Source organism: Gymnoscopelus braueri (assembly GCF_963280865.1).
Source record: "Gymnoscopelus braueri genome assembly, chromosome: 17".
NCBI lineage: Eukaryota > Metazoa > Chordata > Actinopteri > Myctophiformes > Myctophidae > Gymnoscopelus > Gymnoscopelus braueri.
Window position 1 is genome coordinate 37,890,177 of NC_137617.1, and position 20,681 is coordinate 37,910,857.

Here is a 20,681-nt window from a genome sequence, read left to right on the forward strand (position 1 = left end):
GGAAGACGAGGTACGCGCAGATTTACGTGCGCGCAAATCTGCGCGTAACTCGCTCCCCTTCCAAGAGAGAGAGAGAGAGACGGACGGACGTCAATGTGAGAACGTGGTTTGGCGCGCACGCACACACACACTCACACGCAACACTTCTCCCTGCCCCTGCCACCCCCCCTCCCCACACACACACACACACACACACACACACACACACACACGCCAGACTTTATTAGACATCCAGAAAAAGGGAAAACAGGAAACATGCTCCTTGCCTGGAAAATGTTGTCTCCACATTCTTTCGGCGTCAGCGGCTGCGCATAGCAGCCCGCGAAAACGGACGACCGCGGTGGCGAGGTGAAGGGCAAGACACAAAATAGAAGAAAAAAAAAAAACACAAGTGAAGGAGGATAGTCCGCAATAGTCCGCTGGGGGGAATCTACCCCAAACAGCCCCCCCTCCCCACCCCCCCTCTCTTCTCCTCGCGCTTCCTCTGACCTCCCTCCACCTCCTCCCCCCCACCTTCCAGTTGCTCCCCTCAGTGCCGGTCCCGGTCAAGGGAAAGGGGGGGCTGGAAATGTTTTGTTTTTTCTTCTTCTTCTTCACAGGACACGAGCAGCGCTCACTGAACAACCCCCGGCTGCATCATCTCCACACAGCCTCCCCCCCTCGTCCAGCCCCCTCCTCGGTCCGTTTGAGGGCTCAGAGGGAAGACAGGGAAAAAAATATAGACCCGTGCGACTTCCTTTACGCACAGTCACACTCGCTCGCTCGCTCACTTGCACACGGAGACGCCCGGCGATCAGATGGAGGAATGGCTTTTGTCCCTTGTTTTTTTTTTTCCTCTATGAAGAAAAGGCAGCGGTGGGGGGGAGGAGGAGGAGGGGGGGGGGCGCAACAAGGATGATGATGATGATGAGGGCTGGAAAGTCTCTCCGCCGCTTCCTCTGGTGTCAGCTGTGCAACATCGGACCAGTCAGCCCCCCCTCCCTCCCTCCCTCCCTCTCTGTCCTCTCTCTCTCTCTCTGTCTCTCCTTTTCCTTATCTCTCTTTTCTCCGCTGCCTTTGTCTCTCCGCGGCTCTAATAAGAGCAGGAAGAGCAGAAGAGAGAGAGATCTGTCGCTCAAAGCGGAGGAGGAGAAGGAATCCTGGGTTGTTGTTTTTTTCTCGTTCAGAAGAAGTGCCAGTCCTGATATGTCTAGTCGAGCTCCGGGTTTCGCACGATTTACTCCCTGCGTTTCACTTCACACAGCGCTCTGCACAAACACACACACGTGCACGCACGTATACACACACACACACGTTCCCTCCTCCCTTTTTTTCCCCACCTCCTTCTCTTCTTTTTTATGTTTTATTTCTGATCTGGCCTCCACTGTGTTTTAAGAACGCCTGCCCTTTTTTCCTCTCTCTCTCTTTCTCTCTCTCACTCACTCTCTCTCTCCCTCCCAATTATTCAGCTTCCTCCTCATGCTTTTCCACTTTCATCTACTAGACCCCCAGCGCCACACACACACACACACACACACACCCCACCACCCCCCCACCACCACAGTATTTTGCGAGTTTTACCAGGAAGAGATTGGAATAGTGACATGAGCACATTCACACTCACTTCCTTCGCACACAGGGCATGCACACTCACACACACACGCGCACACGCACAAGTGCACAGATGCACATGTTGTCGAACCAGCGGAACAATGTAACATTCAAGCGGCTCCAGCAATAACATTACAGCTGCACAGCCGGCGTTTTTTTTTTTTTGACACCGTCGGGGGAAGTCGTCACAGGCAGTACAGCCCCACATGTTAAGTTCACTGAGGAGAGGAGAGGAGAGGAGAGGAGAGGAGAGGAAACTGACAGACAGCTCTGTTGAATATCTGCGAGGACAGGCGGTGCAGGGGGGGGGGGGGAAAACAATGCATTCGGAGAGAGAAAGAGCCTCCCCCGGCCACTCTGCAGTGTGGCTTGCCTCAGAGCACAGCAATGCACGCATTACACACACACACACACGCACACACACACACTCCTCTTCACTGTCTGCATTGACAAGCGCAACCAATAGACAAAGAGCCCGGGTGCCGTCACACGGCCAAACCGATTATCACAGACAGCAAAGTGGAAAGGTGGAACAGCACCAGCAGTTAGGGGCCACTCAGTGGGTGGGTGTACACACACTGGAAAAATCACCCTGTGTTCATGCAACTCTGAGCTGTGTACAAATGGAACCAAATGGACCCGTAAGGGTCCATTTGGTTCCATTTGTACACAGCTCAGAGTTAACAGAGCTTTGCTCTCCTGGTGTGTGAAGCCACCTCTTTTTTTGGCGTACTTTTTCATGCATCTAGTCTGTTTTCTAGTAGGTGACTGACTACCCAGCAGGTATATATGGAGCCCGGCGGGCCGAGACGTGGCGTGTCAGCCTTCCGTGACACGCCACGCCCCCCCCCCCACACACACACACACACACACACACACACACACACACACACACACACACATCTGTAGTAAGCGTGACCATCAAGATGACAGCCCCCACATCCTGCCAGGCAAGGCAGGCAGTCAGTCAGTCGCCTGGCTGCACCAGCCGTATATATACACACACACACACTCAAAACGCACCCACGCATGCACACGCACTCACACTCACACACACACACACACACACACACACACACACACACACACACACACACGGACAAAATGGACACTCTTGATGGAGTGCGGGGATACAGCTGCCCCTTCTGATGTCGTGCTCCTCTTTAATAACATTAGGAGGGGGTTTCTGCAGTGGAGAGCAGACGCTGACAGGCAGCAATATGTTAATACCAGAGGAGCATGGTGGCAGCAGCTCACTGGCCTCTTAGAGGAAGACAGACTGACTCGGCAAGGTCAGGGGATCTAGCAGTGAAGGACAGCGGTGTATAAGGTGGGGGGGGGGGGGGGGGGGGGGGGGCTAAAGAAGAACGCCAGCGTGACCTCGGACAGGAGAATGAACGGCCCCCCCCCCACGCTCGCGCAGCAGTCAAACAATAAAGTGCTGGATCCGGCCCTGCGCTGTCAGGTATATACTGACACTTATTACAAAACATCTGATCACAGGTGACACCACCTCCACCTCCACCCCCATCCCGCCGCTGTGCCAAGGCTGTCAGTCAGCGCCAATAAGCAGTGGTGTAAAGTAACCAAGTACATTTACTCAAGTACTGTACTTCAGTACAATTTTGGGGTATTTTTTACTTTAGTGGAGTAATTCCGATTTTCACAACTTTTACTTCTACTCCACTACATCTCAGAGACAAATATTGTACTTTTACTCCACTACAATTATATGAAAACTTTAGTTACTAGTTACTTTGCAGATATACATTATTACATTATAAAACACACGTTAACCACTTTAGCCCTATTTCATACGTAGGCTATTTGAAAATAGCCGATCTACAAGCTCACAACACATCGCATCGCGACGCGTTGTGAGCTTGTAGATCTGCTATTTTCAAATATTTTAGTACTTTTACTTTTGGTACTTTAAGTATATTTTGAAGCCAATACTTTAGTACTTTTACTCAAGTAAAATTTTTAACACAGGCCTTTTACTTGTAACAGAGTATTTTTTACATTGCGGTATTGCTACTTTTACTTAAGTAAAATATCCGAGTACTTCTTCCACCCCATCCCACCGCTGCCGTGCCAAGGCTGTCAGTCAGTCAGCGCCCGATAAGACTGTCATCCAATCCGCTGATGATGACTCATAAACGGGGCAGGGTGTGGGGCGGGGTGGTTGATGTGCTTGTCCTTGCATGTTAGTGCACTTTGAAGGGAAGCGAGTAAACACTAATGAGAACAGATCGGCACAGCGGGGTCTTCTCTTCTCTCAGATGTAGGAGGAGCAAGCAGTCAGACTTGGGCCCTGCACCAGCCAGTTATACTCCACCAGGCATGCATCTGCTGCTGCTACTGTTCGCCCCGCGGCCCTCCGACCGACGCCTTCAGGCGCACGCACTATACGACGACGAGCATGTGTGTGCAATGCAACGCACAAGTGCACACGTGATGACACACGCATGGATGGGATGGGAATTACACATAAGAGTGTTATGGATACTGAGGAAGAAGTTGTATGGCTGCTTGTATCTAACCTTTACCATCACTTATAATAGTTCTACAATACATTATGATACTTGACAGCTTGTAAGAGCCTAAATGTCTCCACTAGGCCTAATTAGCTATCGTTTTGGTATAGGGATGCCACCGATTATTCGAATTTTCGAATATTCGTTACAGTCTCCATAATCGAATATGATTTTAAAAATTCGATTTTAATAAAAAAAAAAAATTAATTTTTTTTAATTTTTTTTTTTTTTTTTTTTTTTAAAGTTCTTTATGCCTTAGTTTCAATCAAAATATATGCTAATACTAATAATAGTAATATTATAGTCTTAATAATTGTAAATGGCCACAGTTTGTTTTACTGTAAAGTGGAGGAAGCCAGCTGCGCTGTCTGTGCAGACTCAGAGTGCTGCTGCAGCCACACACTCAGGGCCGGATTGGCCGTCGGAAGGACCGGGACTATTCCCGGTGGCCTGCATCCTAAAAAAAAAAAAAAAAAAAAAAGTTTTTTTTTTTTTTTTTTTTTTTTTTTAATAATTGGGGGGGGGGTTACGGTGCCGTCGAATAATCGAATAATATTCGCCAGGGCTGTCGAATATTCGAATTGGCTCAAGGTCAGATTGTGGCATCCCTATTTTGGTACAGCCTATCTTGTTATGGTTCAGTTTGTCCTTCAAGCAGCTACAGTATAACTATGATCTCTGCCCTGTGCTCGAGGAAGAACTACCGTACCACTGACATGAGTGTTAATGTACTTCTGACCATGATATCATATACATAAAGCATAATCATCACCACCTAGAATATTGTCTCGACGCCTATGTGCCTTATTGATTGCTGATTGATCCAGAATTCCACGACAATACAAAGGTGCTCGAATACATGGTCATGCAACAAAGGTATACAACATTTTTTCTTTCCTGTTAAATATACTACAATATATACTACACTGTACGCATATACATAAAAGTCTATTAATCACTTAAACTCTATTATATACTTCGTCATACGATGAATAGCGAATATAGCAGATACAAGCTCAACGTGGTGTATTTTTGAAAAAGATAAAATAATGCCCATTCAAAACAGGGACAACAGCAGGTGGAAAGTGGTCTGACGGTTGTCTTGTCTGAATTGACTACTATCCAATTAATCTATTTCTCATGGGGGGGGGGGGGGGGGGGTCCTATAAACACCACTTCTCCCCCCTGTGGCTTGAGGCCGGCTGGTCTTTCAAGCCGCTGACCTCTGGCACAGTCAGACATCAACAGCCACACACACGGTCACGCTCTCTCTGGGCAGAAAGACCTCACAAAGAGGGCCTCCTTACTTAGTGTCCATGCGGATTTGCCGTTGATGACGAAGCCCACTTCTTTAACCGGCCTAATTATACAGTAAGTGCCGTTTCCTGTAACCGGGTGGAACTCGGGCCAAGCGAGGAGAACGACGTTGAATGCAGAGCTCCCCTTTAAATCCCTCTAAAGCACTTAAAGGGATTTCTGGGAGAGAGGGAGGGTGGGGGGAAAAGAAAAGAAAAGTGAATGGCCTCTAGTGGCCCAACCTGCTTCTTCTTGAGATCGGGTCTTTTAACGACGGAGAACTGTTTTCCAGGGGCGGCCGTCGTCATCGTGGGGATCGGGGCCAACGGTTGCCAAGGGAGCCTCAGGATTCGAGTTTCAGAAGCGCTAGCTAAGGCTACCACTGTTTATATCGGCTTAGCCAGTTTTTTCTGCGAAGCCCAGCACAGTGAAAACAGTGCCAGTACACAAGTCAACCATCTGGCAAGGGTGTGGACCAAGAACTAAGCAGGGGTGTGTGTGTGTGTGTGTTAGATCTGATCCTTGTTTTTGAGCCGCATATTTCTTTTACAGACGAGGATCTCCCGAAGCTGCATGTCACACACACACACACACACACACACACACACACACACACACACACACACTGATATGAATAATGGAGCATAATCTTTAGGCAAAAGGTCATGTTTGTTCGCCGCACAACAACCAGGCTCCGGCGTTAAAACATCAGAGGAGACATGCCGTCAGCTTCTCCACGCTTGAAATGTCAGGAGAGAAGGCTTGTTTCCCTATTCCTGATACATCACTCCTTATAGATAAGTCTTCAGCTACAGTAACAGCCATAGATACAGTGCGCACACCTTTGGCTGATAATAGACTTAGGCCTGACTAAAGCGCTTATCTCTACCAACCCCCCACCCGCCTTTAAAAAAAAACAGCCACAAAGCTGCCTCGATGCCCTTTCTTCTTCTCCATTGAACTTCTGTGCCGGGGTTGTCGGGGTCAAGATGGCCGCTACCCCTCAGTGTGGGACTATACTGGACATTCCTCCTAGCTCAACATAGAGATGGAGGGAGTAGTTGAGTTTTTGTTAAGGTGTGCGTGACGCAAGTCAGAGAGTTCCCCACAGTGAATATTTATTTAGGAGGCCCAGGTTCGATGCGGCCAGAGCCACCTGCACTGGCAGGAGCAGCCAGGGTAAATAACTCTTAAAACTAGCACGCACGCACGCACACACACACCTGTATTATTATACTTGTGAGGACATCAACAGATTTAGCACGTACATTTTATAAATTAACACTTTTACGAGTTTAATAGCGTGCCTGTGTCAGACACCAAAAACAGTCTCACAACGCGTTGTCATAATTGCACAACTAAGTATAAATCAAGGCTAAGTCTAACATTTTTATAGCCATAAAACAATCGTTGTTCCCTGAAGAAGACCTTGCTCGAAAACGTTGGTTGTTCATTCAAATAAATCCTGCATCGTGGCTACGAGTGTGCTGCCTTTTCTTTACTTTTATACTTATTTACCAAGGTCAGCAGCACCTCATCCATACTGTTGTGCGCCCTCCTCCCTTTTGTTTGATAACCATAAAACAAAACAACATTTGGGTGAGGACCAGGTCCTCACAATCTTTATTTCTGAAATTCTACTATACCTGTGGGGACATTTTTGCCCACATAAGTAACAAGTACACACAAACACGCACACACACACACACACACACACACACACACGCGCGCAAGCACGCACGCACACAGCAGAACCCCCCCCAGCAGCAGTCCAGAATCCAGATAACAACCCTGAGTCAACACGGCCTCTGTGCTTTTGTTTTCTCTACCTCCCCTCCTCTCTCTCTCTCTCCTCCTCCCACGTCTCCACACGTTCCCCACAGACTATATAGCAAAGGCAGGGGGGCTGGTGAAAAGATGGAGGGATGATGAGTTTATAGACACAGAGAGTGATAGAGTGGGTGACAGAGAGAGATTGAGACACTTGCTTTGGCAATGTAAACTTATGTTTTCTCCTGCCAATAAAGCCCCTTTGAACTGAACTGAATTGAACTGAGGGAGAGAGAGAGAGATTGAGAAAGAGAGAAAAGAAAAGGGCTACATCCTATCGAGGGGAAGCGAATGGCCCACAGGAGGCAGCCTTTATTAAGGGATAAATGACCCCCCCTCCCCACCCACACACACACACACACACACACACACACACACACACACACACACACACACACACACACACACACACACACACACACACACACACACACACACACACACACACACACACACACACACACACACACACACACACACACACACACACACACACACACACACACACACACACACACACACACAGTGGATCGGGACCAGCACACCAGCGATTAACCCATTTAAACCGGGAACGCATATCTGTGTAACCACTTATAAACTGTTATTCTATACTTTGGCTATTCAAAAATAGCAGATATACAAGCTCATAGCGCAGCACCGAGCAGCGCACTAGAGCTTGTAGATCTGCTATTTTTGAAAAATCAAGAAAAATGTGCACAAATCTTTAAAGCGAACATTTGTAACTCAAATCTTTGCTTCTGGGGGTCCCTGGAACAAAATATTTTGAGATGGGGGATTTAGAAGACATATTGTAGAATCGGATCCTCAGGTCTTAATGGGTTAAAGAAACAAGAATTTGAACATACTTGGTGGTGGGTGAGGGGAGCCGGGGGGGTAGAAATGAAGCAAACAAACAAAACAAGAGCTTTGCATCCCTCCTCTCCTCTCCTCTCCTCAGAGAGAGGCTGGGGTGCAGCAGTCGTTAAAAATAAAACCATACTTCACAGGCAGTACTTCTTCCACCCACCTACCCTAAACCCACTCCTCCTCCCCCTTACTGGGGGGAAGAGGAGGGGGGGACTAAACTTGCTGAAATATGGGTATTACTGCCACAAATCACAAGCCTGGACAAACAACCCCCCCCCCCCCAGCCCCCCACCCCCGCCTTCTTTTTCTCTCTGGAAAAATAAAGAGAGCGAGTGAAGAGCAGCAGTGGTGGAAAAAGTACTCCGATATTTCACTTGAGTAAAAGTGTCAATACTGCAATGTCGAAATACTCCTTTACAAGTAAAATTCCGGAATAAAAATGTTTACTTGAGTAAAAGTACAAAAGTATTGATATCAAAATGTACTTAAAGTACCAAAAGTAAAAGTACTAAAATGTTTGAAAATAGCAGATCTACAAGCTCACAACATGTCGCGATGCGACGCGTTGTGAGCTTGTAGATTGGCTATTTGCAAACAGCCTACGTATGACATAGGGCTAAAGTGGTTAATGTATGTTTTATAATATAATAATTGATAATTGCAAAGTAACTAGTAAAACTAAAGTTTTCAAATCATTGCAGTGGAGTAAAAGTACAATATTTGCCTCTGAGAAGTAAAAGTACTGAAAATTGGAAATACTCCAGTAAAGTAAAAATAAAAACCCTCATAATTGTACTTGAGTACATGTACTTAGTTACTTTACACCACTGGAGAGCAGCACAGAAGGAATGACAGAGAGAGAGAGAGAGAGAGAGAGAGAGAAAAAAAAAAGGGGGGGGTGTAATAAGTGTGAGGGACGGAGAGGATGGATGGAGAGAGAGAAGAAGGGAGGGGTGGACTCTCTGCAGGTGGGCTCCAGATGTGCGGGGCTCTGGGGATGGGCCACTTGGCTAGCGGAGGAGAGGGACTCTATCCACTCCACCCCTCTCACCCCCCGCGCTCTGTTCTGCTCGGTGACAGGAGCCATCTGGCCTGGCACAGAGAATGGGGACGCGGCACACGGTCCGCCCCAATGTGTGGCCCCTGCCTGCATGCCACACCGTATAGTTTAGGCGACACACACACACACACACACACACACACACACACACACACACACACACACACACACACACACACACACACACACACACACACACACACACACACACACACACACACACACACACACACACACACACACACACACACACACACACAGTGTTGCCAGGTCTGCTTATTATAATCCCCCCCCCCCCAAGATTTTATTTGAAAATAGCAGATCTACAAGCTCGCGACGCGTTGTGAGCTTGTCGATCTGCTATTTTCAAATAGCCGATGATTAGGTTTAAAGTGCTCATGTGGCCCACTTCGCTTCTTTTGGGCATGTTTTCCTAGACCTGGTTGCTTGTGTCTCTCACTGAATCTGGCAACCCCACACGCACACGCACACGCACACACACACACACACAAAAGGCCCTCCCCCCTTCCCACCGCAACCCGTCACATGGCTATTAACCCGTCGGCTCTGGCGAGGAGGCCAGCTGTGGTCCATTATGATAAATAGACCGGGGTCTCGGGGTCCTGTCAGCGAGGAGTCAGCCCTTTAGACACTTTGAGGCATCCGGTTACAGCCCCCTCTCTAAAGCCACGCGCATGCTAAGTTCACGCCCGCTAAAAGAAGAGTTACGGCCGTTTTCATCATCGCAAATGATGCCCCCGTACTCCCTCCTCCTTCTTGTCCGACCCCCCTCCCTCCTAAACCTAGAAAGATGATATGTCACACTTCCTGTGATGGCTCAGACTCCGCCCCCAAATCCCCTCCGCATCCCCTCGCGGCTGAAATTGGAGGTATAGCGGTTCGGTCACACGATCCACACCTGGTACACCTGAGACTCAACTTTAAGTCTTTCCTCTATTCTACTCACTTCCTGCAGTCGATGCACTCCACTCAGCTAAAACCCCAATTACCTTCAAAGGCTGACTCTGGAAAATGACAGTGGTGTAAAGTAACCAAGTACTGTACGCAAATACTGTTTGTACAATTTTGAGGTATTTTTACTTTACTGGAGTACTTCCAATTTATAGTACTTTTACTTCTACTCCACCACATCTCTCTGTCTCATCTCTCTCATATCAATATTGTACTTTTACTCAAGTACATTTTGAATTCCGGAATTTTACTTGTAACAGAGTATTTCTACATTGCAGTATTGATACGTTTACTTCAGTAAAATAGCTGAGTACTTTTTCCACCACTGGTGATTTGCTATTCTTGTTACAAGCCAATACAGATCAGAATAGATCTGTATTGGCTTGATTTGTTGTTGTGATGTCCCGTGTACTTCCTATCCTGTGGGATAATTTTGTTTGATTTTATACGCTTCAATTTTGTTTGTGAGGTTTCATTTGTACTAATTTGATTTAATTTAATTTTTAAATCATTTGTATTTGGTTGCTGTCATGCCTATTGCCAAGTTGTTTTGTCTTTTCCTGTTGTTTTTCATGTAATATCTTTACAGTTACATTTCTTGTTTAAAAAAAGTACAATTAATAAACAAACTGTTAAAAAAACAAAGCGATTATCTTCAAAGTAAGTGGGATGTTCTTCGGTTTAACTAAAGGACGCCTGCAGAGCCTCAAAATGACTTCCTGGAAGCCAAATGACTTCTATTCTTAGGGAAAATGACACGAGCAGCTCCCCCCCCCCCACCCCTTCTCAACTGTCAATCATAATCGCTTGAGAATAGTTTTTCCTAGAGGGTGAGCCAGTAAAAACCCTTTGGCACATTTGGTGACCGGATGGCTTTGGGAATATGCTTAACCCATTAAGACCAGGAACGCATCTGTGTCATTTTTTAGATTTCTTTGGCTATTCAAAAAAATAGCAGATCTACAAGCTCATAGCGCGGCACCGAGTGCCGCGCTATGAGCTTGTAGATCTGCTATTTTAGGAGAAATCGTGAAAATGTGTGCAAATCTTTGAATATGTATATACTTTTTAAAGCGAACATTTGTAACTCAAATCTTTGCTTCTGGGGGTCCCTGGAACAAAATATTTTGAGATAGGGGTCCGCGGCCAAATACATATCATTTTGGGGGTCCTTGACATGAAAAAGTTTGAGAACCACTGACATATTTGTGCAAATCTTTGAATATATTCCTGGAGGTCCCTGGATTTTTTTTTTTACAAATGTTCGCTTTTAAGAATATATATTCAAAGATTTGCACAAATTTTCACGATTTCTCAAAAATAGCAGATATACAAGCTCATAGCGCGGCACCAAGTGCCGCGCTATGAGCTTGTATATCTGCTATTTTTAAATAGCCCAAAGGAATCTTAAAAATGACACACAGATGCGTTCCCGGTCTCAAAGGGTTAAAAGGATTTCAGGGTAATTGTCTATGCTGCGATAGAGACTGGGAAAGATGGAAAATGGACTGTAATGACTGCAACCAGTACAGGGGTAGTCGTAATAACATAATGGGCAATAAGAACGAGGGGCAAACAGGGGTCAACTCTTAGCTGCTTGCCCAGATATTATTGAACCGTACTGGTGTTATTACCATGTACAGCGTGCAAAAAGAAAAAAGGGAAATGCAGTCTCTCGTGGGTTCATTTATTCATTATCTTTAGCCTCTCCATTGGAGGCTGTTTTTCAAAGCTGCAATCCAACTTTCCTACTGGGTTTCCTGCTGCACGAGCTACATGTTCTACTGTTATGAGCTATGACAGAGAGCTTGTTCGGGAAGGCGAGATTATCACCCTTTGAATGTCACGCACAGTGGTGGAAAAAGTACTCACATGTTTTACTTAAGGAAAAGTATCAATACTGCAATGTAGAAATACTCTGTCACAAGTAAAAGTCCGGAATAACAAAATTTACTTGAGTAAAAGTACAAAAGTATTGGTATAAAAATATACTCATTATGCAGAATGTCCCATTTTACAAGTTTTCAAATGTATGTAATGTCTAAAGATCTTTGTAAAAATAGCAGATCTACAAGCTCACAATGCGTCGCATCGTTATGCATCGTAGCACTTTAACCCTGTACTTCAGGGACACAGCATTCCGGCTCCCTCATTAGACAAACACGCAAAAGATGGTTAAATGACTGAATGGTGAATATGACTAAAATATGACTAAAATGTCCTGACGACACCAAAAAGGGGCAGAACAGAGCCAAGCTTCTCCCGCGGATCTCTGTTTTTTCCCTACCCATTAAAAGCATTCCTCACATGGAGGGAGACGTTCTGAGGTCCCCTGCTAGGGGTTTATTTTGCCCGCCGGGCAGCGAGAGCTGAATGAATGACTATAAGTAGCATTGATTCACAGTGTGCCGGCTACAGATCCTATACCGTTACAGGACAAAAGGGTGAGGTGGGCGGACAATGGAAGGGACACACTGAGGCTAGCATAGGGAGAGAGAATGACAACCGGTCGATGGGAACGACCACAGCCGAACCACAAACCACGCTCTCTTTCTCTCTCTCTCACACACACACAGTCACACACACACACACACACACACACACACACACACCCCCCCCCCCCCCCCCCCCCCTTTGGAAAGACCGGACTTGGCAGCAGAACTGCAAACAAGGTCATTGAATCACTTGCAGCTCCATAACAAGGTGGGCTACCGCATGTCAGTGTTGCGGAACAAAACAAAACAAAACAAAACAATCACCTCCACACCAGAAACACACAGGATTACGTGATCAGAAACGTATTAATTTTCTCTTTTCTCACTCCATCTCTCTATCCTCTCTCTTCTTCCTCATCTCTCTCGCTCTCTCTCTCTCATTTATTTCTCAAAAAGAAAAAAGGCGCCTATATACGAGCTGAGAGGCAAAGCAATCAGTTAACCTTTTGAATTTCGCGCGCAATGAGATCCTCCGCTTTTTTCTCCTCTCTGTGGCATGACAAAAAAGAAGAGAGAGAGAAAGAGAGAGAGAGAGACAGACAGAGAACGGAGAGGTAGAGGTAGAGGTAGGGGGGGGGGGGCAAGGTTGGCCACCACTTCAGAGGGGATATTCAATATCCATGAGCTTTTTCATTTCACACTGATGAATAATTCAGGCTGACCTGCCCACCACAGAAACAGAGAGAGAGAGAGGGGGGGGGGGGGGGAGTAGGGTGAGGTGTGCAGAGAGGTAGGCTAGTTGTGTGTTGTGGGTGCTGCAGCTGTTCTGAGATCACGTCGTGAACAGAGAGACACTCTCTCAGCCTCAAAGAGAGAAGAATAAATCACACGGCAGAGCTGACAACAGATAACCGGGGACATCGTCGCATCAAAGTTGCGGCATTTATTTCACGCTTAAAACACCAACAACCGACCGTGAAGGGTGTATGGAGGGTCTATGAGAACGACCGTGATAAGGCACGCTGCTAAATCTTTAGGTTACTTCCGTAAACCCCCGGGTCTCTGATAATATATGAGTTTTTGAAGAACCTCAGTGTTCATTTTAGTGTTCGGCAGTGGCTCAGGGGTAGAGTGGCCGGTAGAGCGGCCGGATGGTCAACCGCGAGGTTCCCAGTTCGATCCCGGGCTCCCCCAGAGTCAGTGTCGAAGTGTCCTTGAGCAAGACACTGAACCCCTAATTGCTCCCGATGAGCAGGTTTGGTGCCTTGCATGGTTTCCTCCGCCATGTGTGTGTGAATGTGTGTGTGAATGGGTGAATGTAATGCACAATCTATGTAAAGTGCTTCGGACAAAAGCGCTATAAAAATGCACAAGTGTTCATTTTACTCTCAGAGAGTAAAAAAATGCAACCATTTAGTTGCATTTGTACACTGAGAGTTAAATACACGCCCACCACAGACGAGCAAACACACATAAATCTTTTACACGCATGTATGCACGCTAGGTGTACGCGTTCGCACGCCGACATTCATGACAAATAAGTCAGTTTAAATGCAAACACCTACACACATTTATACCGTAGTACTGTACGTGCGCACATTCATGCACCCACACATACCAACCCCTCTTAAGAACTCTGTAAATGACCTTGAGGGCCGATTTGTACTGAACTGAATTAAGTGCAGACAGACGCGAGTTATTTTTGTATTGAATTGAGTATAAATAAGCCTCTCAAGCTTGTCGAGCAGCAACATGTAATGTCAGGATGAAATGCAAATTAATTCCAGACGCCCCTACGCCCTGTATACCGCAGAATGGGTGGACTTTTTATGGCAAGAGCATTGCTTGTAGTAGAGCATGGCGTGGAGCAAAAAAAACACAAAAAAACTGCCATTTTAGACAAAGTTAGACTTTTAGAAAACACCGCACATTTTATCTATTAGTTAAAAAAGCAACAGGTGGGTGTAAGACTCTACCCTTTACGGGTTTCTAGCTGACTGGAACTTAACCAGGGCCCCCTTTTTTTTGGACCAGGAAGGACGCAGGGGTCTGTTGCCACACATGTATTACATGCACGCACACACACACACGCACGTACACACACACACACGCACGCACACACACGTACACAGACCAGCTGCTCTGCTTTCACTTAAAGGCCCGAGTTCCCTCCCTGCGTTGGCTCGCTACGCAGCGACCATTAATCCCTCTGTGAACGCAACTGATGGTTTGGAAGGACCAACCATGAGAAAACCACGAGGAGGGGAGAGCCAGGGAGGAGAAGAGAGACAAACTGGAAGAAAAAAAGGATAGAGAGGGAGAGAAGTGGAGGGTGGGGGGGGTGTTAGGGAGAGAGAGAGAGAGAGAGAGAGAGAGAGAGAGATGCCTCCACCAACTTTTTTTTTCCTCCCTGAGAAAAAACCTACTGCAGTGGAAAAAAACAGATTTTTCTTGGCCATATATTTCCCCGGGGACGACAAACAATACAGAGCTAAAGCGGCGGATACTTTATGTATAACTGTTACCAGCTTCTCAGTAAAAAAACTGGAGACAGACGGAATGGGCCGCGTGCGGACAATGGCTCCCGGGTGGGGTGGGTGGATTGGGGAGCGGGGTTATTAGGGGGGTGCCGACGAGGAGGGCCTATAAACGAGAAGAGTGAATATCAGCTTCTTGCATCGTTTGGTCGAGTGTCCTTAATCCACTGTTTCTCAATGTCGGGTCCGGGGACCCGCTTAACTCTTTGACTGCGGACGACGCGATAACGCGTCAAGTGCTACTTTGTCCAGTTGGCCGTCGACGCGTTCGACGCGCTTGACGCGCGTTCATTGTTTAATCTCTGATTGCGCTATGCTGCTTAATATTCAATGTTATTCTCGAGTTCCACTTACTTCACGGACATCTGCATCCGGTTCCATGACCTGGATTCCGTTTCCGGTTTTTGATTTTTTTCCCCAGTCATTTTCGTCCAAAATAGGTAAATAAACGGGTTTTCACACGGTATAACGGACAAACGGACAGGTTCTCTTCTATAATCTATGGTCTGGGTGACGATCAGTCATCGCCGTCGTGTATCACATCGTAATTTTCGCCGATCAAAACAATCTGGGACGACGTCACATCCGTTTTCATGTTTTTCCTTGTCTAATCTATCAAGAAGGGTGAGAGAGACCCAACGACATGATCAAGCTGTCATGTGCTGCTCTCTAGTGGCGGATTTGTGCTGGGTCTTTAAATTATGTGTCCTTAAATTATTTTCATGAGAAAAATTCAAAATATAAAAATAAAAAAACACGAAAATTGCTGGCACTGGGGGAGTACTTTATGAAAATACTCTGGCAGTCAAAGAGTTAAAGGGATAGTTCACCAAAAAAATATTCATTTTTTTCTATCGATTAGTCACCCCATGGAGACTTGAATTCATGGATATTTTTTGTTCTCGCATTCCTAAGCTATTAATTTGATGACCAGCGGACCTGTAGGCAGCCAGCGGTTCCGGTAGGAGACACAAAGGAGACTCTTTGTGTCTCCTACAGGAACCGCTGCCGGTCATCAAATATATTGGCTTAGGAATGGAACAAAAACAAAACAATATCCATGAATTCAAGTCTCCATGGGGTGACTAATCGGGGGAAAAAAAGTCATTTCGGGGGTGAACAATCCCTTTACGGGTCAGCTTACGGGGCAGTAACTCTGAGTAGCATACCCGTAAGGGGGCCAATTTGGTTCCATTTGCACGCTCTCAGAGTTAAACGACACGCTCAGGGTTTTACAATGTAGATTGGGGTGCAAGTCTGCCAGAGATTTAAAAAACATGTTACTAAATGTGCAGACACAGTTACCGCCGGCCCACCTACACGGTGCAAACCCGCCGAGCGCTGCATGCGTGGGCGAACGGAGCCTTCTGCATCCACAGTGTCTTCAAACAGAAGGCCTTTGAACCGCCCGCTTCTCGTTGTTGGGCGAACTCAGTGTTCTTCTGAAGTGGCGGTGGCGGTACGATTGCGTTTTGATGGCACACACACAAGAGTGTAGAGTCACAGTGCCACGTTATATGAAACTTTCATGTGAACACCTGCATCACCTGGACTGTTGTCTGTTGGTCAGATGAAACGCCAAACCCCCCCCCCCCCCGTCTGTCTGTCTGTCTCCACTCGCTCATATCAGAGGGATTACGAAGGAGGAGCCGCACCTAACAGGTGATCTCTGGATAGTAGCTTATTGAGGAGGACAGTGGTGTGTGTGTGTGTGTGTGTGTGTGTGTGTGTGTGTGTGTGTGTGTGTGGGGGGGGGGGGGGGGGTTCTTTCCTAACATCAGTGGTGCAAAAATTATGATTCCTGTCTGTGTTCCACAGCGCAGCTGCAACACAACAACACACACTCTTAAAGTGTGTGTGTGTGTGTGTGTGTGTGTGTGTGTGTGTGTGTGTGTGTGTGTACACACACGCACACGCACATGCACACGCACATGCACACACACACACAGTGGTGGAAAAAGTACTCAATTGTTTTACTTAAGGAAAAGTATCAATACTGCAATGCAATAAAATAAAATAAAATACTTGAGTGAAAGTACAAAAGTATATATCAAAATGTACGTAAAGTACCAAAAGTAAAAGTACTCATTATGCAGAAGGTCCCAATTCACAAGTTTTCCAATGTATAAAAATCATTTGAAAATAGCTGATCTACAAGCTCACAAAGCGACGCGTTGTGAGCTTGTAGATCGGTTATTTTCAAATGGCCGAAGTATATAGGTCTGAAGTGGTTTTGTAATAATAACCAAAATCTACAAAGTAACTAGTAACTAAAGTTTTCAAATAATTGTAGTGGAGATGTGGAGATTTGCCTCTGAGATGTAGTGGAGTAGAAGTAAAAGTACTGAATATTGGAAATACTCCAGTAAAGAAAAAATAATACCTCAAAATTGTACTTAAGTACAGTACTTGAGTACATGTACTTACTTACTTTACACCGCTGCCTAACATACACACAGACAGTAATACACACACTTACACACATAAGACACACCGCCGGTACGCCCGCAAACAGATGGTCGGTGGGATTTCCCCTCATTCTAATCTCCTGGACAGGTAAACGTTAAGCCTCCACAATAACAGCCAACATTACACCCCACTGGCTGCTGCGCCATCAGCAACTAAACTAGCATAGTATATATAAACCCCCTGACAATGACATATGTCAAGCTGCTGTATAGGCATAAAGTACTGTACAGTACGCCATGCAGGCTATATATATATATAGCACTCTTTAAGAGAGAGAGAGAGACAGATAGAGGAAACACAGGGGCTTGTCCCCATGTCCTGCTGTCAGCGCGTGCGATCCGGGGGCCCTTGGATCTTGTCACATTCAGCCCGGGCTCGGATGAAGACAAACACTTCCTGCTGTTGCTGACAGGGACATCTGGGTGGGGGGGAGGGGCCGAGTCCCTCACAGCAGCGTGTACATGCGAGTGCACGAACACACACACACACACACACACACACACACCTCTTAAAACCACTTGTCATCCTGTCATCTCTATTTTGGGCATGTCATTATTAGGTGGAAAAAGTTTTAAAACGGTTCAAACTTGGCACATCGCAATGTTGTGAGCTTGTAGATCTGCTATTTTTGTCCTATTCGTCATTCGATGAAGTATATTAGGGCGTACGTGGTTAAAAGGAGCTTTACTCCTTTACTGTGTGTGTGTCTGTCTCAGCACGCACGCACGCACACACACACACGCGCGCGCCCACACACACACATGCACACAAACTTTAAGAGTGTGTTGTTTTGCAGCTGTGCTGAGGAACACAGACAGGAATCATACACGCTAAAAATCAATGTCAGGGGGGCGGGGCCCCTGAGCGGAGCAATTCAACCAAGGACACATGAGAGCGCGTTGGGCAGGCATCCTCGTGGACGCCCTTCAGAACACAAGCAGAGGGAAATTAAAATCCCATTGAGGGCCCCGTGGGAGCCATGCGCTTGAAGGTTACATAACAGTGAGTCTGATGGCTTCTCCACAAAAAGCTGAGATCGTGTCGTGTTTTACACTGACCTCCCTAAAAACAGCAATGATAGGTGAATAGAGAGAAGAACACACCAGAGAGAGAGAATAATCAACACATGTCTCATACAGCGCTGGTTCTCAAAGTGGGATCTGGGGACCCCCAGGGGTCTTTGGAGGGGTTCCAGGGAGTCCCCATCAAAATGATTTGATAGCATCGAAACCAGTTTAACCACTTTAAGCCTATTTTAATGCACCGGCTACTCAAAAATAGCTGATCTACAAGCTCACGCGTTGTGAGCTTGTAGCTCGGCTATTTGGGAAATTCTTGGAAAACGATTGTAACATTTTTTGAACCATTTTGAAGATTTGCTAAACAAATCTTCTCTCATGGGGGTCCCTGGCGCAAAATCTTTTCTGATGAGAGTCTGCAGCCAAAAACATCCTTCAAATCAAATCAAACTTTATTTGTATAGCACATTTACAACAGCCCAAAGCCGACCAAAGTGCTGAACATGGTTAAAACAAGGCAAGTCAAAGCACAAAGAAGCATAAACAAATAATATGCATTGACACAGGACAACAAAGAAAAACAAAACAATTAAGACAGAACAGGAGAGCTACGTAAATACAACTAATAGCAAGAGAGAACAAGTGAGTTTTAAGTAAGGTTTTAAAAGCCGCAATCGACTGGGCAAACATAATGGGGAGGGGCAACATGTTCCAGAGCCTGGGGCCTGCAGCCGCAAAAGCATGGTCACCCCTGCTCCTCAAATTAGTCGTATGAACGACCAGCGACAACTTGTCCGCAGACCTTAAAGCCCTGGCTGGGATATTGGGCTGGAGTGGATCCTTGACTTGATTACACAAAATGTCTGAGAACCACTCAGTCAGTATCAGAGAATAATCAACACATCTCATACAGTACCACGCATTAACAACTCACCACATAAGGCCTTTGTGACAAGCCATCAAGCAACCCTTTCAGCCCACGCCCCCCTTCCCTGCACGTATAAGCCTGGCGCTGCCCCGCCCTCTCCGAGCCCATCCCCCAACTCCCCAGCAAATCCTCAGCCTCCTAAAGCTGCAGGCCCAAAAAAAAGTACAGCTAAAGATACACACACACTCCGGGATTATCTCACTCGGGAGGCCACGTGCCCCTAGCCTACGTGTACACAAATCCCACCTAAATTATAATCTAGCCGAGCACGAACCACTGACTAAACATGACCATGAAATCCGGCCAATCACTAGCTAGCGCCGGGCGGTCGATTCTAGCTCCCCACGTGATGCGTGAGTTTCTTTTCCTTTTTTTTTTTTTCACCCACCTGTGCTGCTCTGCTGCTGTACGGCGCTGACGGACAACTCCATGGCCAATGCGAGTGTGGCAGCAGGGCCCTCTCCTTACATTGGGCACCGAGGGAACTGTCGTGAGCCAAGCTCGGCTCGACCATTTAATGCCATTGTTAATGCTACTTACAAGGCCTTAGCCAACCAACAGAACGGAGCGCAGCAGGCAGGGCCCTCCCACCTGCAGCTCTCAAGGGCTAATTTATATTTTGTCCAATGACACAAACAACATGTTTTCAGTAGAGTCTGACCCCATACCAGAGTTTTGCCAGAGTCCAGAGTCCTAGACCCTCGATTGCCGAAGTTTCTGTCGATCTTATTCGATTAAAGTTTCTATTTGACATTTAACAAAAAAAATGACATTTTTTTACCCCGTTCAAAATTGTTACGTGTTGTGAGCTTGTAGATCTGCTATTTTATAGAATATTTGTTATAAACATTTGAGTATTTTCTCCAATAGACCCCATAACAGACGACGTCACACTGATAAGAACCAGTATGCGCACGCAGGCTGGCACCAAATGAAACACATTCTGTCATGCCTCACTAGCCAACCCACAAGAGGAGGTTGAATGAACTGAAACCAGCGCACCCCGAAAAAAATATGTTGGGAATTGATTGCACGAAACAAATCACCTGTGTGTCCAGTCTCAATGTTCGTAAACAAATATTGGTCTATAATGACATGGCCAAAATAGGGGCGCCAGGTTGAACGTGGTAGAAAATGAGGA

The 20,681-nt window shown here is 46.4% G+C and overlaps 1 protein-coding gene across 3 annotated transcripts in view; it reads right to left on the reverse strand.

Annotated features, from left to right (window-relative positions):
* ctbp2l (C-terminal binding protein 2, like) overlaps positions 1-20,681 on the reverse strand; it is a 158,831-nt gene that overhangs the window by 47,991 nt on the left and 90,159 nt on the right. The window contains exon 1 of one of the 3 annotated variants that reach the window (XM_080454244.1): positions 267-427. The exons of the other annotated variants lie outside the window; for them this stretch is intronic. Within the exon in view, the coding sequence (XP_080310370.1) occupies positions 267-288 (22 nt within the window). The 5' untranslated portion in view covers positions 289-427. Of the gene's footprint in view, positions 1-266; positions 428-20,681 lie in introns of those variants that run through there. 3 annotated transcript variants of the gene reach the window in all.